The 24,924-nt window shown below is 37.1% G+C and overlaps 1 protein-coding gene across 1 annotated transcript in view; it reads left to right on the top strand.

The window, feature by feature from the left end:
- The window catches only part of CLASP1 (cytoplasmic linker associated protein 1), a 226,423-nt gene that overhangs the window by 148,607 nt on the left and 52,892 nt on the right, over positions 1-24,924 (top strand). The window contains exons 22-28 of the mRNA XM_081312924.1: positions 6,835-6,938; positions 15,963-15,986; positions 18,007-18,251; positions 20,426-20,489; positions 21,179-21,342; positions 21,906-21,984; positions 22,233-22,376. Coding sequence (XP_081169050.1) covers positions 6,835-6,938; positions 15,963-15,986; positions 18,007-18,251; positions 20,426-20,489; positions 21,179-21,342; positions 21,906-21,984; positions 22,233-22,376 — 824 coding nt within the window. The remainder of the gene's footprint in view (positions 1-6,834; positions 6,939-15,962; positions 15,987-18,006; positions 18,252-20,425; positions 20,490-21,178; positions 21,343-21,905; positions 21,985-22,232; positions 22,377-24,924) is intronic.

Genomic DNA, 24,924 nt, shown 5'->3' with positions numbered 1-24,924 from the left:
GTGGGTGTTGCCATTCCTTTTACTTGCAGCCTCTCGACGTCATTCCAGATCCACTAGCGCTCTCTCCACTGCTGATTCTGTTGGGCAGTCAGGTGAACAAGTGCTAACTGCATGAATCTGCTTCTCAATATTGTCTCTTTTTATTACCTTTGTAACATTTGCTCTCACAAATGTCATTCAGCACTTAGCATGCGGGATCATCATGAGATTATTATTATTTAACATGCTTTTGTCATTTTCTATTTTGAATGTTTTTATTTCTGCTCATTTTTATTCTTTTTGCTTAATGTTATTTCTGGAAAGCAAACAATATTACAGCAGCTTATAGAGTATTGTCATATACTTCCCATGTACCTCTCAGGAAGTACTAAAGAAGGACACTGTAACTTCCTCCTCTTTATATCTATGAAAAGCAGCTATAGCAATTGTTCATTAGTGAGTAATATTTGTAACAGCTAGCAAATGAGATTAATGCAACTAAGGAAGAGGGTCAGATTCAGCTATAGCTTTGAGTTTTTAATACCTTATTGATTAGGATCACACATAATGCTTAATCAGAATCTGTGCATGAGCAAAGAGACCCTGTATGGATAACCAGAACACAAATATTTTATTTCCCCTTTTTCATAAAAGTGGTTGGGAGAAGAAATAAGCCACAATCTCATTTTACTTTACACAAACATTTCCTGGCCTCAGATATTCCAGATGTTTTAGCTATAGTTCTCATCATTCTAAACCATCATAGCCACTCAACATGCTTGGGCTCATAAATCAAAAATCTGGACAATAACAGTTGGAGAAAACTCTTTTGAAAACTATGTTACTGCTTTGATGACAGGAAATTATATAAAAATTAGATTTGAGAAGAAAGTCATTATGATGTTATCTGGGATTTGGAATATATAAATATTGAAAGAAAAAAACCCTCTAGAAACAGCATCTACATCTGTTTAATACAAGTTTTAAATACTGATAATGTAAACCAGAAGAGAACGTTTATTAATATATTCCTATCATGTAAATTCCAGATTTATACCTGAAACTTCGCTCTATTTACCTAATAGTTTTGACTATGTGGACCACAAAAATCGGCCCCATAATGTTCCTTTATATTAATTTAAGTTATAAGGTCCCACTGAATGAAAAAGATGTTTTATTGATGTATTTTTAACATCAAAGCTTCATGTGTAGAATATTTACAGAAGTTCCCTTTGCTGTAAGAGATTCTTGTTCTTTAACTTAAGTGAGGCCCAGTCATGTATGTGACTTCCATCCAAGCTAGTTTATAACAAAAGTCCTTGTGTGTCACAGATTAGAGGCCATTGCCAAGACTTTGATGGATAAATTCCAGCTTACTCAGCCCTTCCCATCACTGTTCACATACTGGCCAGTTACCCATGAAACAATTGCTCTTTCTTTTTTCCTACTCTCTCCTCTCCCCCCCCCCCCCTGCTTTCTTTTCTGCTGTTCCTGTCTCTCCACTTCTTGAATGCATGGCTTGTTGGTAATAAGGCTTATTATTCCAAAAATACAGCCTGCTACAAATATGTGCTGTATTAAGCTTGGCCAGCACTGATAAAACATAATTTGGGGATGTAAATCTAGTATGCTAATTGTTACACATAACCATTTAATAGCATTTAATATTCAGGATTGGAATTAGGCATTTTGAATCAAAAGTTTCTTTAAATATACATTGCTTTATGTTTGAACTAGATCTCAATATAATACAACTTTGTAACATATTAAAATGCTTATCCCAATTATACTTTATAATATTAATGCTCAATATTATTTCTTAACTGAGTTCCGTCCAGATGTGCTAGAACAGGGGTCTCCAACCCCCGGTCTGTGGACTGGCACTGGTCCACAGCATGCCAACAAGCAGACCGCACAAACAAGCAAAACTCCATCCTTGGGATGCAGGCAATATTCAAAACCACACCTCCTCTGGTCCGCAGAAAAACCTTTCTCCATGGCACTGATCCCTGGTGCCCAAAAGGTTGGGGACCTCTGTGCTAGAATACAATTTCTGTCTTCCCCACCCAGTCTGGCTATTCATCATGATAGCTAGTAGAGAATGAATGATGCAAGCCACGATACTTGGAAAAGCCGCTTTATATAATACTGATATTCATTAGTACAGTCTGAATGACCTTGGAACAAGATTTCTTTCCATGGAGTTAATGACCTTTAATATCATTTCATAATCTTCTCTTAAAATAGTTCCTTCAGTGTTAGATAAGTTATTAACAAAATTGAAATAACATGACATAGCACCACCAATCTTTCTGTGTAATGGAGGTGCCGGTGAAAAGATTTAAAAAAATTTCCATTGAGATTTTAGAGGCTATCACCAAGACTCAAGCCCCTGCCTTAGTACCTGAATAGAATACCAGTAGTCTTAATTTAATGACACCAGTTGGGACTGGAATTTCCATCGTTAAGCAAAATGGTCATTAAGCAAAACATCACACAACCGCACTGCTTAGCAACAGCAGTTCTGGTAGTCCTGGTTGTGGTCATTAGGCAAGGACCTCATGCTTCTGCTTTGCTGTGCTTACCTCCACTTCAGCTCCCCCTCACTGTCTCTATGCCCATGTCTTCCCTTTTGGCCACCCTAACTCCACTGCCTCCGCTCCCCGCAACTGATCTTCCTTTCACTGCTGATGAGGAACGCCTTGTTGAGGCATCTGCTGGCGCTTTGTGAAGCATGCAAGCACTGCATGGAGCCTTCAGGAAGCATTACCAAAGACTCATGAAGGCTAACAGCTGTCTCAGCCAGGCATGCCTTGTCAGCAATGGGAGGTGAAGACAGTGATGGTCAGCAGTAGGCAGCAGCAGTGGAGTGCAGGGTGGCTAAAAGGGCAGAGATAGGGGGAAATAGGTGGGTAGGGGATTTGAAGTATAGATTGCAGTTGTAAAGTGCCTGGATTTTGATCATGTGACAGGAGGGCCACTGCAAGTCTATAACCTTGATTCCTTCAATACCATCGTAACTTCAAATGGTTGCTGAACAAACAGACATTAAAGCAAGGACTACCTGTACGCTATTCTCTGTCAGTGTAGTAGCTTTAGAGTCTTCTGGGATTTATTGGGGATTTCTGCTCCTGCGCCTGATGTAAATTTCCATTATATGATAGTGTTATGATCTGGACAGGCAATACAGAATATAATCCAGTAAGAAGTCCATTTCTTCATCATCACCATTACCACTATCATCATCTTTGTTGCTATTCATATGCTAAAAAGTGGGACACAAAGTTGCATGTCAAATATACTTAATGTGATTTAATTTAATTGTTTCTATTGAATATTTTAAAGGTTTTGCAACTTTACTTTGCCATTTTGGTTATCCATGTCTTTTAAAAAACTATCTTCCCTTTTCTAATGCAATGAGAATTTTTATTCAAAACAACATGAAGCCAGATTAAGCACTGGTTCTTCTGAAAATTTTGATTATTTCAGTTTGGTTAGAGTAAGAAGGAATAAGATTTTCACTCTATATAAGAACCTTTTTTTTGGCTGCCAAATTTATTTCTCAGAAAAATGTCCTTTTGGAGGTGGTATCAATATTCAAACCGGGATGCAGATATACTTTTACTTATATTTGGACTGTCAAATGATTATTTTGTACTGTATCAAATCAGGATGTAATCTAGTCAAGATTATTTAAAAAAAAATCATGTAACTGCATATTCATGATAGACTCCTTTCTCATTTTTCCAAAAATTACTAATTTCTCATGCCACGAAACTAATCAAGTAATATCCATGAGATGTCATCCTAAGAAGTATGACTAGGTTCTTAATATAGTGATAATACTAACTTGCAATGTCTGTGAGCAAAATCTATAGTCTCAGATGCTCACGTATTTTTAGTGGAACAACATTGCAGTTTGTATATGTGCATGTATGATGAACGTGTATGTGTATACATTTTTTCACAAATAGTAGAGATCCAGTTATACTTAAATTTTTCAAACAATGTTAGTGATAATTTTGCAAGATTTAACTGGGGTGAAATTCCATTTCAGTTGAGATTGGAACTAAAGGACTGAAAAATCTAAGTTGTCCTATGATTGATTGCATCTTTGAAATATCCTGTTCAGTTTGTTCACTAGAGAATTGCAATATATTTTCATAACGTACCAAATACTTACTGGGCCTTAAGATATTATGTTGAATGAACAAAATGACATAGTAAAACATTTGGATTCTCATATTCATTATCATCATTTCACCAAATCCTCCTACTTGGAGCAAAGCTGATGTTTGAAACAAGCATCTGTGCTGCTTCAGTAAATACATGCATTAAAAAAGGAGATAGTAATACATATAGTTTTTCTTTCCCTGTGAACCTCATCAATTCCTTTTCAAAGCAGGTTTTCATTAAAGATATTTAATTTTCGCATGTAATGTATATTTTATTGTTTTAGAAAATGTGCTTGTTGTCAACTGTCTGATCTTAGTAAAATTTGAAAAATATCAAACTCATGTGGCATTACCACAATGCTCAAATATGTTTAATTTTGCTTTCTTCATGTTAGCAGCAGTAATTGTTCACAACGTTGATCTGATTTTGTTCGCCTTAGTGGAAACTTAACAAATACAATAAAGTTAAATGAAATTTTTGTCTGCAAAGGCTTAAAATTGGTTCATAAATATTTCCCAATGATATTTTTCTGTTTCTAGGTTTTTATATGGATTGTTGTTGTCATTTTCTCCAACTGATATTGAAAGACATTTCTGTGCATTAGAGTTGAAATCATAACACTGCTTAAACAAATGTGATTTTTAATTAGAGTACCCTTAAATAGTTACATGTAATTTCTTAACATAAAATGTGTTTTTATTCGTAGCCACAAAATGATAATTTGTACATCCATCCTCTAACACAGGAGTCTCAACCCCTGGATCTTGGCCCACTTCCAGGCCATGGCCTATTTGCAACCTGACTGCGAGAATGGCAGACTAGCGCACACATATGCGCGTAGCTTGACTCATGCTAGTGGTGGGCTGGCACACACACACATGCATACACAGCTCAACTAGTCAAGCTGTATGTGCTTGCGTGTGTGCACTAGTGCACCCCTCATGCGAGTAGAGCTGTGCCCACGCATGCGTGCCAACCCACTGCTCATGTGGCCTGGTTTCCCTCCACGCCTCCAGCCAGGCAGCCAAGCCGCAAAGGTTGGGGATACCATACTATGAGTGAAATCCAGTTTAATGGGGCTACAAATGGAAGGGACATTAAAATAAATAAATCAATAGATACATGGAATAATCTAATTCTTTATTAGATTCACAATAGTAGTTGGACACCATTGGAGAGATCTTTTGAGGTGCATGGGAAGCATATTTCCCTTTACACCAGTTACATGCAACTAATTGCCTTCATTGGGATGGCTATTTTAAAATCTCCCACGTTTAAGCCTTTGGGAGTTCATTGATGAGGAAGGAAAAATGATAGTTGTGTACACTTTAAGCAACACTGGTCCAGATAATTCTATTAAAATAATAGGTAAATCAATCCATTGATGGTATATTCAAAAATGCACATTTATTCTAATACTGCATTACGTCTCCAATATAATAGTGTTTTCCAATCTTGGCAACTTTAGGATGCATAGATGGTGCTAGGGGATTCTGGGAGTTGAAGTCAACACATTGTAAAGTTGCCATGGTTGGGAAATTGATTGACTGATCACTGAAAACCTATTTATTTGAACAGGCCGGCCTGGTTTAAGGGTTTGGGGTATTTTTAATTACTTATTGTTAGGGCTTAATTAATTTAATCTTATTTTAACTTTTGTATGTAATGCTTTTATTGCCCTGTACACCGCCCTGAGTCCTTCGGGAGAAGGGCGGTATAGAAATTCAATTAATAAATAAATAAAATAAATTGATTAAATTTATATGCCGCCCTTCTCCCCAAGGACTCAGGGCGGCTCACAACAATAAAAAATTAAAAAACATAAAGTACAAAATTTAAAAAAGAATTAAACAATGGATGTAATAAATAAATGACAATTTAACCCAATAAAAGCCAAATTTAAAACCATAGTCAGTTAATATTTCGATTTAAAGAAATAAAATAGTGATTACTTTTAAAAACCCAAATTAGTAAATCTCAAAGAATTCTTAATGGGCTAAATAAATTAATATTATTTATTTTAAAAGTATAACATTTAACTATATATTAAGAGATTGGAAGGGGGAAATCTTAAGATTATTTGATGGTCTATGAAGATTTATTCATCTTCCAAATACAATGGGAATAGTGCATAGAGTATTTGTTGCTGTTTTTTTTTTAAAAAAAAAACTTATCACCTTTAATTTTTTGTTGATCAGTTGTACAAATTGCTTAAGCTTTAATTTCGATTCTTGGTTCTGTTTTCACTAAAATTTAACCAGTAAGTACACAAATATAAAACAATCACAATAATTGGAACTACTCAGATTAAGACTTGAATAAGCTAGTTCACAAAAATACTATTAGAAGTAAGTTAAGAAATTAACAATATATTATTGCAAGTTTCTTACGAAGTTGAAGAACTTTGCCATAGTGCTTACACTTCTTCCTTTGAAAAATTGAGAATATGTAAAAGTAGTTATATTTAAGCATTATTGTAAAAGAGTTTAAATAACAGTCTCCCTCCTGTCCCTCTTTTCTAACCATAATACACAGAATTTGTTTGACTTTCTATTATAGCCTCATAGTAATTCTTAAAACTTGTACCCAATAAGAATTAAAGCAGCCAATGGTCTTATTAATATTCCAAGGGGCTGTGAACTTATGTAATGATGGCTTTCATTCTTGTCTTTTGTGCAGACCGGTTTGGGCTTGGCCAGCCAGGCAGGTTGCCTGCCTCTATGAATGCAATGCGAGTTCCGAACACAAGCACAGATCTGGAGACTGCTGTGGCAGATGCATTGGTAAGAGGGAAAGCACAACATGTTACCAACTCCAGAAAGTTACTTGAAGTTGCTTTCTGTACGTACGTTTTCCTCTCTTAATCTTATATGTGTTCTATTAAATGAGCCTGTATGTGTACATGTGAGTCTGCTTAAATCTTTCTTTAGGATTTGGGAAGATGTGAAGAGTTGAATTGTTGGCATTAGTGCAGTGAAATGGAGATGAGTTTCACGGTCTGATCCTGATATTTTATTTGTGGAAATAAATCTTACTGTTTGTATACATTATCTTTCACGTGAATGCATTATAATAGTGAAACCATCTGTGTCAAATGCTCACGAATGCCATTATGAAGAGAATTAACCAGTCTCCTAGTATAAGTGGTGAATAATACTTATACTGGATGTGTCAGTATGTGCAATATGTTCGCTTCGTGTTCCAGAAATGTGTTTTATTCTTATTCATTTGTCCATTTTGGAGAGTTAAAATTTATAGTTGAAATGTCTATTGAGAATAAATTGCTTTGTCCTACCCTAGGGAAAGTTTGTATGGGTTACCTTGACAAAGGCTCCTGTCATTAATTCTAGAGGTTTCTGATCAGGGTCACTTGTTAATTACTATTAACAATAGTTAATAATAATTAGATTATGGGTTGATTGATCTGCACCTGTTGGTTGGTCTTTGGATGATTTGCAATAATAAAACACATTTGTGATTCTTAGTTATGTAGCAGTAAAAGGAATACAATTCCAGCCATCCCTTTTCAATTCTGAAATTCTATTAAATATAAGAAAGTTTTGTGTACAAAAATAAGATGAAATAAAACATGTTCCTGGACTTAAACTTCATTAAATCTATGTACTTTAATATTTTCAAATGCTCTTGTACTCTTGAAATTAAGAGTCTACTTAAAAGCAAAAATATATAAATAATTTTATAAACAATTATAACAGATTGCATTACTGCATCTCTGATTGCAGATGATTCTATGGACTAGGTTTTAAGTTCATATTTACTGAAAATTACTTTTGACATTTTGCTGTTAGTCGCAAATGTTGGAGATCCAGAGTGGCAGACAATATATGGAAGGCTCTTAGCATTATGAACTATGAGTTACAAGATAATGTACAAATAGAATCTATTGTCTCTAAATATGTTATTGTGTAACACAGTGCAGTGAAAACCTACATTCTCATCCACTAAATCAGGGGTCGGCAACCCGAAAAAGGAAAAGAGCCACTGGGAACCGGTTCCATCACACATAAAAAAGTGGGAGCCGCGTGCGTGTGTCCATGCATGCGCATGCGCAAAAAACGTTTCTTGCGCATGTGCGGATGCGCGCGGTTGCCTTTTTTTATGTGTGATGGAACCGGTTCCCGGTTGCGCGACGGCCCGTCTGCAAAGCTACCGCTTTCGGCAGCCTGCAAACGTGCCGTGGCAGCTTTCGCAAGAAGCGGGGCCGCTACCCATTCCGAGAGGTGCGCGCGCACCTCCCCAAACCTCCCCAAACGTCGGCAGGTCTCCGTACCTCCGCGCGAACGGGCAGCGGCCCCGCTTCTTGCGAAAGCTGCCGCAGCCCATCAGCTTTATTTTATTTATTTATTTATTTATTTATTTATTTATTTATTATTTTATAGCAGAAAAAGACAATTTGAACATTTTTTTTGCTTTTCTGCTGAATCCAAAATTGCATTATTTTTCTTCCATTAGCACTATTCATAAAGACCGAACGTGTAATGAATTTACAAACTAAGAACTAAAAAATAATAAAATATTAAAATTGGAGCCACTTGGCTGACGAATGTTTAGTTTCTGATTTGATAAAATGAGGTTTATTTTTTTTTATTGAAAAGTTTTAAAATACATTTTATCTTTAACAATCCCCCCTCCCCCCTACCTACCCCTCCCCCCCTTTCCCCCCTCCCCCCCCCCGACTTCCCAGAGCTAAGTACAGGGTATAAAAACAAAGAACAATCATAAACATCCATATGCTACCAACAATAAATTCTTAAATCTATCACTCTCTAGCTCATATAAGATAACTACAAGCAATACTAATATTTCATATAGAAAAAAAAAAGAAAATAGAAAGGAAGACTTATTCAAATGCTAAATGAAACTTTTTAGTCCCATATTTGTTCTGGATATATTCAATCCATTTTTTCCACTCCATAATATAACGTTCTTGTGAGTGATCTTTCAAATAAGCCGAAATCTTTGCCATTTCTGCCAGGTCAGAAACCTTTAAAGTCCATTCTTCTATAGTCGGCAGTTCCTCCTTCTTCCAATATTGACCTATTAAAAGTCTTGCTGCTGTAATTAAGTTCAACATCAACTTAGTGTCCACAACAGTAGCATCTGTAATTATACCCAACAAAAAGAATTGCGGACAAAACTTTATCCTTTGCTTGAAGATCTTCTGCATATTCCACCAAATTTTTATCCAAAAAGCCTTGACCTTTTTACAGGTCCACCATATGTGAAAATATGTTGCATCTTCGCCACCACACCTCCAGCATTTTGGCTGATAATTCGGATACATACTTGCAAGCTTTTTAGGATCTAAATGCCATCTATAAAACATTTTATAAAAGTTCTCTCTTAGGTTTTGAGCTTGTGTAAATTTTACGTTCCTCACCCAGATCTTTTCCCACGTGTCCATTGTAATAACTTCTTGGATGTTCTGGGCCCATTTTATCATACAATCTTTAACAAGTTCTGTTTCTGAGTCAATTTCTATCAATGCAAGATATATCCGTTTGATATGTGCTGGACCCTGATTTCTAATTTGCTTTATCAAATTTTCATCAGTCATTGCAAAACCAGTTTTCTGATCTTCTTTCCACTTGGCCCGTAACTGAGTATATTGAAACCAGGTTTGAACAATCTTCTCATCTCGCAAGAGGTTATACGATTTTAAACACCATACACTTCTTTCCAAGCTTAAAATCTCCTTATACGTAGTCACATCATGTTTGAAACCAACATTTATGTTTTCTATTGCGTGTTTTGGAATTGCCCACAATGGCATCTTACAATCTAACTTATGTCTATACTTCTTCCAAACTCGCAACAATGCCTGTCTTAAAATATGCACTTTAAACACATTATCTACCTTCTTATCATACAACAAATATGCATGCCAGCCAAATAACAAGTCGTGGCCCTCAAGATTTAATAATCTCTCTTGTGTCAAATTAATCCAATCACTTATTCCTGCTAACGCAGCAGCTTCATAATATAATTTAAGATTGGGCATTTTAAGACCACCTCTTTCACGAGTATCCTGCATAATCTTAAGTTTAACTCGTGGCCTTTTCCCTGCCCAAACAAATTTATTGATACCCCGTTGCCATTCTTCCAAATTAGAATCTTTCTTAAGAACCGGTATCATTTGAAATAAGAATAAAAATTTAGGCAGGACATTCATTTTCACTGCTGCGATTCTTCCCAGCAAAGACAATTGCAATTTTTCCCAACTCTCCATTTCTTTTTGAATTTTTCGCCATAATTTTTCATAGTTATTTTTATATAACTTTGTATTAGAGGGTGACAAAAACACCCCCAAATATTTGACCCTTTTAGCAATCTCAAATCCAGTTAATCCTTCTACAAGAGCCTTTTGCGATACTGTCATATTTTTGGCCAGAATTTTAGTTTTTTGTGCATTAACTTTAAATCCAGAAACCTTCCCATATTGCATTATTATCTCCATCAGGTCCACAACAGAGTTCTCCGGCTGGGTCACCGTAACAACCAGATCGTCTGCGAACGCTCTCAATCTATAATCCTGATCTCTAATTTGTATACCCTTAATTCTTTCCGAATCCCGTATTTTTACCAGTAATATCTCCAATGTTAACACAAATATTAAAGGCGATAACAGACACCCTTGCCTTGTGCCCTTCTCAATATTACATGCTTCAGTCAAACTATTGTTAACTATTATTCGGGCAGTTTGTTTTTGATATAATGCCCTAATTGGTTGCAAAAATTTATCCCCAAAATTCATTTTATCTAAAACTTTCATCAAAAATTGCCAATTCAATTGATCAAAAGCTTTTTCAGCATCTAAAAAAATTAGCGCCGCAGAGATCTGGTTGTTCCTTTCCAAAAACTCTAACACATCAACTATATGCCTCACATTATTTTTCATTTGCCTACCACTAATAAACCCAGTTTGATCCCCATGAATCACCTGTTGCAGAACCCTCATCAATCTGTTAGCCAACACCTTAGCAAATATCTTGTAATCTGTATTTAAAAGTGATATCGGTCTATAATTTTTTACTTGAGTAGCATCTTGATCTTCCTTCGGAATCAAAGAAATAAAAGCAGTTCTCCAAGACGGAGGCACCTTTCCCCCTCTCTGAATTGTCTGGAACAGTTCCTTTAACGCAGTGTTTTTCAACCTTTTTTGGGCAAAGGCACACTTGTTTCATGAAAAAAATCACGAGGCACTCCACCATTAGAAAATGTTAAAAAATTTAACTCTGTGCCTATATTGACTATATATAAAGTAATTCTCTTGAATAGGAATCAAATAAACACAAAGAAAGTATTTTATAATTACTTTTCAATTTTTCCCACGGCACACCAGGCAACATCTCGCAGCACACTAGTGTGCCGCGGAACAGTGGTTGAAAAACACTGCTTTAACAGCTTTATCAACTCCAATTGTAAATTTTTGTAGTAAACCGCAGTCAAACCATCCGTACCTGGCGCTTTATCCACCTTCAATTCCTTAATTGCTATAAGAATTTCTTCTTCTGTTATCAATTGGTTAATCTCCTCTTTTTGTGCTTGCGTAAGAACCGGGATGCTAGCATTCTCCAAATATACATCAATGTCTTTTTCATTAATCTTCTCCTTAGCATATAATTTAGAATAAAAATCCACAAAGGCTTCCTTAATAAGATCCTGTTGAAACACAACCTTTCCCTTATGTTCAATTTTATCTATATTAGAAGCCCTTTGCTTTTTCCTTAGTCTGTAAGCTAGCCATCTACCTGGCTTATTAGCATTGCAAAAAGTATTATGCCTGGCAAACCGCAAATTGGTTGCCACTTGATCAGCCATCAATTTATCAAATTGTCCTCTTAATAGCTTAATAACCTCCTTAGTCTTCACATCCAATGGGTTCAAAATTAAGGCCTTTTCTTTTTCCCTAATTTCATTCTCCAATTCTTTCCTTCTGGCTTCCAAAGTACGTCTGTATTTATTATTCATATATATCAACACCCCTCTCATGTAGGCCTTGCTATCATCCCAAACCATGTCCATAGAGGTATCCTTATTCATATTAATTTCAAAAAAATCCTTCATCTGCTGTTTACATTCTTCCACATTTCTCTGATTTCTAAACAAATTCTCATTTACGCGCCACAAGCGCCTATCCCTATTGTCCTTATTGATCTCTAACCAAACTGGACTATGGTCCGAAATAGTTCTTGCACAGATCTTTACCTTCTTAATCCTAGAAAAAAAATCATTAGTCAGCAAAATAAAATCAATCCTGGAAAAAGATTGATGTCTGTCAGAAAAAAAAGTATAATCCTTTTCATGTAGGTGTGTGTCACGCCAGATATCTCGCAGTTCCAAATCGTCCTTCATTTCAAAAAAAGATTTAGGTTTATTGGATAAAGTTATTGTAATTATAGGTTGATAACCAGGATTTTATTAAATACAGGTAATCCCCACGATATGAGCGTTCCCTTTGTGAACATTTGAAGTTACACAATAAGTGCCCCCAGTGCTTATGAGCAAGTTCCGAAATGATGAATGTTGCCGCACCACAGCAGTCATTCACCCTTATTGAATCACCACAGTGATACTGCAACATTCACCCTGGTTGTTCCCTCCCTCCTCACCCCTGTCATGGGTCTCCCTAGGCACTAGACCTTCAATACTCACCCTGTGAAGATCGAGATCCTTCACTTTCTTGGCTGCTCCAGGCCTTCGGTGCAATTGTAGAGAATGGAGGCCTAAAGTAATGCAAGTTCACGCGAGATCACTGGGACGAGATCTCATGCTACTGATCTCACGTGATCTCATGTACTTTAGGCCTCTGTTCTCAGTAACAGAGAATGGAACTAAAGCTGGGGGATGCTTCCGCGGAGGCTGGATCTGGGTGCTGGAGGCCTTTTCCAGGCCGCTGCAACCCAGACTTGAGGCCGGGAGACACTTCTGTGGCCCTCTGGAGGCTGGATCCGGCCGCTGGAGGTCTTTTCCAGACTGCTGCCACCTGGAACTGAGGCTGCAGAACAGTTCTATGTGCCTCCAGCAGCTGGAGGCCTTTTCCAGGTTGCTCCCCCCCCCCCCCCGGAAACAGGCCTCTGGAGGGTCTGGAAGCATCCCAGAGCCTCAGATCCAGGTGGCAGCAGCCTGGAAAAGGCTTCAGACGCCTGAATCCGGCCTCTGGAGGCATACGGAAGCATCTCCCAGCCTCAGATCTGGGTGATAGCAGGAACAGGGGCATAGAGAAAACGGATCTTCGATACCTCATGTTCAGTTAGCGAGCTGTGTGCGTCTTAACAAGCAGGGAGTGAATCACATTCGAGGTACGAGATTCACTCCTACAAGTTTTCGAGTTACGAATGGGCAGGCACCATTACATTCGTAACTCGAGGACTACCTGTATAAGAAAAGGTTGCCCAGCAATATATGATTAATATAGTTATATAAATTACATGGTGTTGAAGATCTCATTCATAGTCCTGTGAAACAATATTTCCAACAACTACAGTTCCAGTTCTTTTTCATCAAAACTGTCATCTGTGGAATTTTGGAAATGCAAGAGTAGGTTGGGAGCTGATTGTTGATACTCTGATTCAAGTGACTTGAGCTTGGATAAGTTGGCTATGGGGTCTGGAAGAAATGAATGCCTGCTGTCCTCAGTGTTGGTAAATGTGGCTTTCATCTGGCTTATCTTTGGCCATAAACCTCAAAGAAAAAAATCCTTTACCTGAGATACTTTGCAATACTGTGTTTTTAGAAGGAAGATTATAATTCTAGCTCCTGTGAGTAGAAGATGCTCTGACTTTTCTACCTACTGATAACCATGTATGAAATCATCCATTGGTCCAATAGTCTTTTTCTTTTGCTGCTTGAAGTTATAACTTAAATAATAACAACAACAAATTTTGATATAATGATAGCAAATACCTTAGGATAGAGAACTGAACTTTTGACCCTGAAATGTAGCATTCATACAATTGCACGTAACTTCTCCTTTAACAAAAATTGTGACTATTTTAGGAATTTTACTACAGTACAGTGTATATGTTTTCCGTTTCACAATTGCCGCTGTGTTCTAACTTTCATTGATCAGAACTATTTAAATCAGTGGTCCCCAGCCTTTTTGGCTTGGCAGCCTGGCGGAGGGGTGGAGAGGAGAACCAGGCCGCACAAGTGACAGGCTGACATCAATGTGCACGTGCAACTTGATTTGTGCAAGTGGTGGGCCGGGACACACATACACTTGCGTGCAATTTGATTTGCGCAAGTTGAGCTGTGCACGTGTCTGCACACAAGCCAGCTCACCGCTCACACAAGTCGAGCTGCGCACACGTGCACACCGGTCCACCACTTGCGTGTCCCTGTTGCGAATAGGCTGTGGTCCGGGGGGGGGGGTCAGGGACCCCTTATTTAAATGACACTGTTATTCTAATTTGTAGTATTTGCCTTATTTTTCTCAAATTCTAACTAGTGTGATGAGCACATTTGGTTAATTTCACTTACAAAGAGACAAACTGGTTGAGAAATTCACAAAAGGATATATTTAATGATGTTTTGTTACTTTTTTTTAAAGAAACCCTCTTTAAAATTTACAAGTTCCTAAAATGTGATGCGTAAAAAAAAAAGTTCATCTCCGTCTTTTTAGAACTTAGCTGCTTTTTGCTCTGTGTTGTTGTTGATCACCATCAACAATTCTTTTAACTTTCTTCAGCTGTTCCCTTGCCTATTTGCCTTCACGTCTTATATAAATATTCTAATAGCCTTAAAGGAATATTTCTCTCTTCTCTCCTTTGTTCTTCTTCTTTTTTGGATTCAAGATACTTTGCTTCACAGTAAAAGCTGTATTTCCATTAAACAAAGATGTAAAACAAGTCCCTTCAGGCCAAATTCTCAGTGCTGGCCAAGGCTGATTGTTGTACCTGTAAAAAGAGATCAACTGAGCCTGGCCCAAGGGGAGTTCTTTTATTCCTAGATCACTGCAGAGAAAGACCTGTTGACAGGGAAACCAAATAAACTTTGAGACACAGGGAATTTATTCAGTAGTAGAGAGAGTAAGCTATAAGAACTGAACTCTTAACCCTCACAGCATATTTGATCATCTTTAGTGACAAAAGAGCTTTTGGAGTTTAATTCCAGGAGACGAGGGAATATTTCCAGACTTGGGAATTGGTATCTATTACAGTAAACTGTCCTCAATGGCACCTAGTAAATAAATAATAACTATGTTAGATCTCTTTTTTTCCCCCTGAGAGTATTATATAGACATAAGCATGACATGAAACATTGCTGAAAACTAACAGGACAGTTTCTCAATGATTTGAGGCCAGAAACATATGCAGCTGTGGTGCAAACCCTAAAATAGGCTTCATACAAAAACACAAAATTTGTGGGGGACGGAATCCTAGCTTTACCCATATACAATATATAAATCCATCCTGACCTATCCACTGTGGACTTTACCCTCAGGAATACTAAGTCTTCCCCAAGCGCCCCGCCCCAAATATAGCCCGTTTCTGGCATAACATATTAATATCGCCTTTAAAAAGCCAGAATTCTAAATGCATATTACTTGTGTGCATGTATTTTTTGAAGTCCTTGGCCGTAGGAAGATGAGAACAGTAGAATGCAGAATTTGATGCCTCTGTCTGAGCTCATTTTATATTTCTTAAAAGAAACTGGCTGAATTTGTATTTTTAATTTGCTAAGACTCGTTTGCTTGTGTTTTTGTTGCAAGAAAAATGCCTGCAGAAGCTTCTGACATAATTTTCTATGCTTTTTCCCACCCTTCAATATTTTCCTGCATACAGCTCTTAGGAGACTCCAGAAGCAAGGTACTAGTGCCATCCTGACATTTTTTTTCTCCCTGCCTCTTTCTTTCTTTCTTTCTTTCCTTCCCTCCCTCCCTCCCCTTTTTTTTGCTTCCCCTGTTACAATATGATATAGGTCTGTAATTATTTTGATACCTTTATGTCCAAGCATTGCATCCTATCAAACTACAGAACTTTGGTGCCTTCAACATGTTTAGTATATCTGTCTATACTAAAGTCAAGAGAACACAAATTCTGCCATATATATATATATGGATCTTTGGTCATTTGGGTTTTTTCCCGCGTAGAATTGAAGGTGTAGGCTCCTACATCTTCAATTCTACGCGGGGAAAAACCCGAATGACCAAAGATCCACATACAAACACCCGCGAAAACCTCAGAAAACATATATATATATATATATATATATATATGCCACATAGAAAATATATAATTTAGTTAATGTATATAAATAACAAGCTTCATTTATTTTATTTTTAAAATATTTGTATTATCTTGTGCAGCTGCATTACTAGCTGCCCAGGGCCGCAGGTTGGACACGCCTGATACAGACTTTCTGAAAATTATACAGAAAATATACAGGAAGGTAGAAAAGATATGGAAATAGGTTTAGGAGGTTAATTTATATTCTGTGATGAAGAAATGGTAGCCACAGAAAAATATTTGATAGTAAGACTCAGGTTCTCATTAGCTCTATGCAAAGCCTTCAGGCGAGAAGCTGCATAACAGGTGAGAGCAACTATGAAGCAATGTGGCAATACATTCAAGACAGCTTATCAAGCAGTTTTTTAAACCTGAAAAAAGACATGACTATTTGAAAAGAGCAGCTTTAAATCTGCTCTTTCATATTATAATGCACCTCTTTTGAAGAATTTGCATAATTCCTCATCACTTAAAACATGCCTTGAGGGCGTGGGTGTCTTTGTCTGGCACTCACCTGGATTTTTGTTCAGAATTAAACAATAATTTAACATGATCAGGATGATTGTAGCTGAGTTGTTTCGTTTGCAAATGTGGGATGCTTCAGGGGGTTGGGGAAGGCCCGGGAGCCCGGCGCGTGTGTGGAGACCTGCTAAGGGCCAGCTAGAGGGCCCCCTAGTGCACAGAACCTGCTGGAGGCTAGGAGGCCTCAGCCTTGTTCACACCTCACAATGCCCAGGAGGCCCAGGCCTGCTCCCCAGCCTGCACACCTGGGAAAGGCCCAACAAGGCACATAAATTGCTCTGCTTATCTTTGCATGTTTCTGCAGCTTCTGATGGGTGCACAGATGCCACCTCATGCCATTCTGCAAATGAGCACCGGCTCACAATCATTTGGAAAGCTAAAGGCTAGAGACTCGCTCTAGCCTCCCAAATGATCGTGCTAGTGAATGCATTTATTGGAAAGGCTATGAAGAGGGTCTTTTAGTCTTCTAAACCATCACATGAGCTGGCACCATTCTCTTTCTACCCTAGGCTAGAAAGTTAGTGAACATGATTATTTGGACAGCTAGAAAGAGCCTCTTTCTAGCTTTCCAAATGATCACCAGAGTTGGCGCCAGTCTCATATTAGTTCGGAAGTCTACGTCTCCAAATCACACAATTTGGCATCTGCTTGCAGAATAGCATGAGACAGTCTCTATAGGAAGGCTGCATATTGCATCGGCAAAATGTTCCTGTCGACTGAGGCAGAAAAACTCAAAGGTAAGTGGGCAAATTACGTGTGCTATCCCTGTAACAAATTGAGGTCTCCTGGGCATAGTAGGATGGGGAGCAGGTCCAGCCTCTAAGCCTGCAGTAGATTTGTGCACACTGATGGATCTGGTGGGCAGCTGAGCTGGGGCACCCCTCTGGTCAGTCCTAAGAATGGACAGGCTGCCAAGCACTTAATATTCATTCTGGGGGCAATGGCTGTAACTTTGTGTAAGTCCCTTTGTTTAGCTCTATTATAATTTTAATGAATGGTGATTAAGCAAGGAATAACTGTACTTTAGTGCAACCGTTCAGAACTGCTAAATCCAATATTTAATTCCCCCTCCCAGCAGAAAAAACAGGTGAGAAGAAGGTATGAACCATATGGGATGTATTCTGATGATGATGCAAACAGTGATGCCTCCAGTGCTTGCTCGGAGCGGTCCTATGGTTCCCGCAATGGAGGTATCCCACACTACCTGCGACAAACAGAAGATGTAGCTGAGGTCTTAAACCACTGTGCTAGTTCCAACTGGTCTGAAAGGAAGGAGGGGTTAATTGGCTTGCAAAACCTATTGAAGAGCCAGAGGACATTAAGGTGAGTGCATATTTAATTAGTAACTATTAGTATATTTTGTACCTGTTCTTTATCAAGTCTTTAAAAGAGTTCCATAAATTATGAAAAGTTAATGCTTCTTCTAATTCAACAATATTTTCTTTAATATTAATCTGAGTTGTATGGTATGTTTTAGATAGCCAGCATTTTAATGATGGGACTGTTTTTTTGTTACTCTCACCCATTGTTATCATTATTTTTAAATCCAATTTATAATTATGATGAACAATTGGAATGAATATCATAGCAGAATAGCTTTCCTACTTGGTGATAACGATATTGTAGATAATTCAAAGCTGTTCATATAATGGAATGTATTTAGGAGCCTTTTCATCTTCTTTTTCCCTTGAATAAATTAAGAAAATAGAGAAGATTTTGAAAAAGTTGAGCTGTGATTTAGAACATACTTTGTAATGCTGTAATTCTGTCCTCTTTATTAAATACAGGTAGTCCTCGGCCTACAACAGTTCACTTAGTGACCGTTCAACGTTACAATGATTGTAGCAAAAGTTACAACTAGTCATATTACTAATTTAACAACTGCAGTGATTCACTTAACAAACGTGGCAAGAAAAGTCGTAAAATGGGGCAAAACATAATTTATCAAATTTCTCACTTAGCAACATAAATTCTGGGTTCAATTGTGGTCATAGGTTGAGGACTACCTGTCCAGAATTGAGCAATTTATGGTTGGCAGCCTTGCATATTTTTTTTTTCAGTCCAGAAATATATCATGCGTAGATGCTGACAGACAGGAATCATGCTGCTAAAGATATTTATTTTGCTGTAGTAGTTAAGGTTCTGACCTAAAAATCAGAAGATTGTGAGTTCTTATCCCACCTTATACTGGTTGACTGGTTGACTTTGGGCTAGTCACATCTCTCAGTTCAGCCCAAACCACCTCATAAGGTTATCGCTTGCAGGAAAAATAGGAGAAGGAAGGAGAATTAGATACATTCTCTTGAGTATTAGATACTCAAAGTTGGGATAAAAAAACTAGTAAATAAAAATAAAAACCAGAGAAAGCAAAAAGATTTTGAATGTTTTGCATCATCCCCTTTGGAGATGTCATCAATCAAAAATAAATAAGAGAGCAAAATGTGTATCCAGATTCAGGGCATCTGAATGAAAACTCTGGGTTAAAGAAAGCCCAACAAATATGTAGATAGTAACTTTCCTAATATACATATCAAACAGTATGCATAGAGAATTATGGGACACTGCCCAAACTTGCTTGGTGGGGCCCTAGTTTAGAAAAAAGCTGAACTGATGATTAAATACTCTGACATTTAAAATATACAGTTTAACGAGAAGACGTTTATGAGAAATGATGTAAAATGTTCAATGAATTCCAGTTCTGTTATTCCTGATGAAGCTACCTCTTGTAATTTCCTTGGCTCAGGGCAAGTGTGTTGAAGTCCAAGACAGAGTGTCCAAGAGAACTGAAATTACTTGTTTTGTGTCCCATTTGTTCTTTTGTATTACCATAAAACACAATTGAATATAAGCCATGGGAGTGAGTTGGATACCAGAAGTGCACTATCCAAAAATCAGTGGGAGAACATTTTAGTTCTCTAGAACTCTCTGTTTGAGACTTCAAGGAGGCAATCCTTCAGCTGTGTGTTTCTGGAAAAAAGATTGAACCTAAGACTTTCCTTCAGTAAAGAGAAGAAGGAGTCATCTCAATATGTAAGGAGAACATACTGCAAGGCAGATCAGTTCTTTACATGGGGCATAGTTAAAGCACATTTTGGCAAGACAGCAAAACATTTAAAGATAGAGGTAACCAACCTTTTGATTTGCCTGGCCTACATTGAGAAGATGAATTGTTTGGGGCCGTATAATTAATGTATATAAAGCACATAATGATGTTAAAAGTTTATGATCTTGTGGGGTCACATTACTAGCTGTCTGGCGCTGTGGATTGGACATGCCTGATTTAGATTATATCACAAATGTTAGAAGGCTAAAGTATAGTCTCTTAACCTTATATTGAAGTCCTCTCATCTGTTGAGATTAGAATGAAGTTTCCTCGTCTATACTCATTTGCTGGTTTAGAAATAAATGATGGGTTTTGTATGTACATTTTTATTGCTATCTTTTGCCATTTCTAATGTTCTACAATAATTTGGGTTGGTTTTTTTGTTTGGGTTTAGCCGTGTGGAGTTGAAAAGGTTATGTGAAATCTTCACACGTATGTTTGCAGACCCCCATAGCAAGGTAAATTTTAATATATATGCACATTTTATTAAAAATCCATAAATGTTTTAGGTTGGGTTATAAATAAATGATTGAATTGAAATAATAATCATAATATTTCAACTTTTGTGCTAAATAGTTGTTTAGTTTTTGCAGTTATCTGGTGAATTACTGAGATATTTTTAAATTCCATTATTAAATCATACAAGTAGAATATTATCTAGAGGAGAACATTCCCTTTAAATGTAAGAAGATAAATTATTTCAAAAACATTGATTGCCTCAAGAACTAAACAGTTGATCTTGCATATTATAAAAATATTCTTTCATAAAGTTATCTTAAACTTTCTGTGAATGCAGTTTATCTGAATGCAAGGGAAACTGCCTTAAAGCCATTTGCTTTGATTTTTTTTTGTATCAGTTTACTAATGAATGGTTTGTTTTGTTGCATGGCCTGTTTTGCGGTGGAATTCACAACAGAGAGTAAGTCTATTTTCCTTCCTCACTCCCATCACTTAATTTCACTTCTTTTATCTATTTAATATGAATCATCCAGTACATCCTGGTACTTCACAATATTAACATGGATGTCAAAATCATCCCTATTAATGCAGGTCTTGTTTGCCTTTGATTTTCATCATTTTTGTGTTAATCATGATGTTAATAATTATGTAAATCATGACTTCCCCTGTTATCTCTTTTAACTTAAAGGTTTTCAGCATGTTTCTTGAAACCTTGGTAGACTTCATCATTATTCACAAGGATGATTTGCAGGACTGGCTCTTTGTTCTTCTGACACAGTTACTCAAGAAGATGGGTGCTGACCTGCTGGGATCAGTGCAGGCCAAAGTGCAGAAAGCTCTGGATGTAACAAGGTAGTGTATCTGCTAAGTAACGGGGGATAACTTGCTGACATATTTTTTTTACATAATGCAAAACCAGCTTTCTCAAACCTAGTGCTTTGCAGATACGATGGATTGCAATGTTTATCATCTCCAGATAGAATAGCTATTATTTAGTGTCTCATAAATTGAGTCTGTCAAGCCACAACCATGAGCCTCTCATCTGATACAACTGTCCAGACGGAAATTGGAAGAATTTATTTCCTCATTTAAATCCCACATCAAAATTAGACTAAACTAAGAATACATGAAAGTAAAGTCTTTGAAGTAAACCAAGTTCAAAATAGAGTATCTACCCATGGATTGCTTCTTTTTACTAAGACTTGGTTCCTTTATCTGTCCTCCTTGTGGCTTAAGAACATACACAATTACTCAGAAAGTTGACTGAAAACTGGGGGTATATCTTATTTATTTTTATTTCTTAAACTGTGGCATGCAACTGCTATATATTTAATTTTTCTCTGTCTAAGGAAAACACTGGTTATATTTAAATCTTGGAACTTGTTCTCATGCTCCCTTTTCCCTTTCCATTGTAGAGATTCTTTTCCATTTGACCAACAATTTAATATTTTGATGAGGTTTATCGTAGATCAGACCCAAACGCCAAACCTTAAGGTAGGTGCTTGCAGTTTCATTGGGAAGTGAGTATGTCTGAGAGTAAAGTCAAGCATAATGCTTAAATGTAGATAAGTGGAGCAAATACATTTTTATTCTTGGTTATATTTTAAGGGTTTTCAGAAAAACTAGAGCTGGCTCTTTTGCGGCAAGCAATGGTTCATAAAAAGATTGGGCTGAGAAAAGTTTTTTTGCTTTGGAGTTTGTTGCGTTATCTTTATTTACAAAATGTATTCTATTCACTTCAGGTAAAAGTGGCAATATTAAAATACATTGAATCCTTGGCTAGACAAATGGATCCTACAGATTTTGTAAATTCCAGTGAGGCTAAACTTGCAGTTTCTAGGATTATTACCTGGACAACAGAACCAAAGAGCTCAGATGTAAGAAAGGTGAGTCAGCAATGGGAGGCAATAATTGGTGGAATTCTTGTAAATTCATTCAAAAAAAATTAAGATTATATCAAAGGGATAAATTCATTCAGTTGGACTCAAAATCTGCTTTTGCTGGATAAATACATTCCTTCCTTTGGTAGAAGCCATTTGCTCCAACCAAATATTTCAGTTACATTAGTGTAACAATTTGCATTGATCCCCCCTCTCTGCAGTCTTCTTTGTCATTCCTTTCCCCTTTTTTTTCTGGAGCACTGGGTAAATTTTCACATTGTGTGGAAGGGCATGCTAAAGAATGCAGATTGAGACTACTTTTCAGTTAGTGGAAGCATTTGAGTGGAATTCAGTTCAGGGAAGATTTATTCTCTGAAACGAAATTCGACATGGATAACTTTAGTGGGCAAAAGCCTTGTTCAGGAAAATAATCAGAAGCCAAATTATGTTTTGGCTGAAAATAAAACCCGGACAAAACACACCTTGTTTCTCTTCCCTCCCCTTTATTATAATCACAATTGAAAGATATCCTTTTATTTTTCTGAAATTTTGTATGTATTCCAAATGCGCATGCAAATGCACTCATGAAAGTACAAATGCATATCATTCTTTCCAGAAAGGGCATATCAAGCACAAACAAAAGGGAAATTTCTTTCATGTCCATCCATGTAGTCATTCACATGCATCTTTTGTATCCTCCCCATCCACACACTTTACTAGAACCCGTAGGAAGCAAGGTTTCAGGTGAGCAGTGGTAGGATGGAGAGGAAATTGCTGGCCACAAATTCCAACTAATGGCTTAAATAAATAAAAAGTTTTGGAGGCCAAGAAAAACTTTTCCTATTCTTAAAATATAACAAGGTAAGAATTCTATGGAAAGCGTGGTAGTAACCCTGTGCAGATATTACAGTGCCCCTCAAAGCACCTTCACAAAAAACATGTAGTAGTACCGCACCATTCCACTTCTATTCAGTGGAGCACTCATGCCATCATTTTGTTTGGGAACAGTGGCTTCTGCTAATTGAACTGCCTCTTCGTTAAAGTAGAGCACTAAGTGATTGTAAGTTGTTCACAGTGCTGAGGCTGTGCAGTAAATCTCTGTGAGGCAAAGTACCGTATGTACCTCATCAGAGCAAATCTTCCACGATCGTACATGCACATATACATACACAATCAGAAGTAGAGAGATCAGTTGCCTGTGAGGTTCCTCCGTCAGCTTTTCAGTTTTCTTACTAGTTCCCCTGTGAGGAAAAGTTAATCATATCAACTTTCAAATTTGCTTTCTTGCCAATGTTCATGTTAACGTGGTCCATGAAGTTCCCAGCTGTGCCATGAGGTGCTGTCTTTGCCATGCATGTCAAAAAGAATATCACCTTGGAAACGTTTTAGAGTAAGGTTAAACTATGTAGAAGGAAATGCAAGCTTGTGATGTTCAAGAGGAGAAGACAGATCATAGGAAGTCCATTGAAATCGAAAGAGGAAGCTGATCAGAAAAATTAGGTAGACATGAAATGCATCTTTCCAAAAGGCAACAACGTATAGTGCATACAGATTAAATGGCAGGGGATGAATTATATAATAGCCTTTTGAATATCCATTTTGGAACGAGAGCTACTGCATTGAATTTGTTGAGAGTAAAGTCATAACATTAACAAGGCATCATTAAATAGTTAATAAGACATTCAAGAAGTATTTCTTCAACGTAACAATATGACTAATGGGTTCACTGCACAAAAAAGAGAAATAATTCATATTGGGGTTTACATGCTTTTTTATTCGTTCTTTTCCACAAATTGTTTTTATGCTAACCATGATGCAGAACGATGCATTGCAATGATTCTTGCAATGGATATTGCTGATATAGTTGTCTTGTGACCATATTTTATAAGCCTACTTCTTAGCCAGATTATTTGAACAGTCCCCTTATTATTTAAAGACAGTTTAGATCTAGAGATAGATTAGGATTAATTCAAGCAATCAACAAGAGGACATATTTAAAAGGATTTGTATGTTTTCTTTTTACTTCAAGGTAAAAATATGATAGAAATTTGCAGAAGCGTTAATATGAAAAAATAATAAGTTATTTCATTATTTATCTAATGCTGGAGGGCAAAACATATGATCTGTGAGCTGCATGCTGTCCACCACTACTGTATTCATTGGGTCCTTAAAATAATGTTTCTTTCATGATAGTGATAATAGTCAGAGAAAACCTTTACTGTACATAGTAAATCAGGAGAGAGGCTAATTCTGTCTCCTTCCACCATATTGATAGAGATGATGAGAAAGGTTAGTTAGCATGGGGAAGATCTTTTCTCTAAACCTTTATTCCAGGTTCCAGAACAAGGTGTTCTGTCAAAAGCAACTGTTTGTTTCATAGGAAAAAAAGTATAAAAACATCTTTTAAATGAAACAGCTTGGTGTTTTCCTCATTGTTAGGTAAGCAAATGTCTACTGTGGTGATGACTGTTAAGAGCCCACTTAACACTATCATTACCACCACCACCACCACCCCAAAATTAAACCATTCTCTTTGGTATTTTAACATGCCAAT

Source organism: Vipera berus, assembly GCF_964194415.1.
Source record: "Vipera berus genome assembly, chromosome: 1".
Taxonomy (NCBI): domain Eukaryota; kingdom Metazoa; phylum Chordata; class Lepidosauria; order Squamata; family Viperidae; genus Vipera; species Vipera berus.
This window is presented reverse-complemented; position numbering and strand designations above follow the sequence as displayed.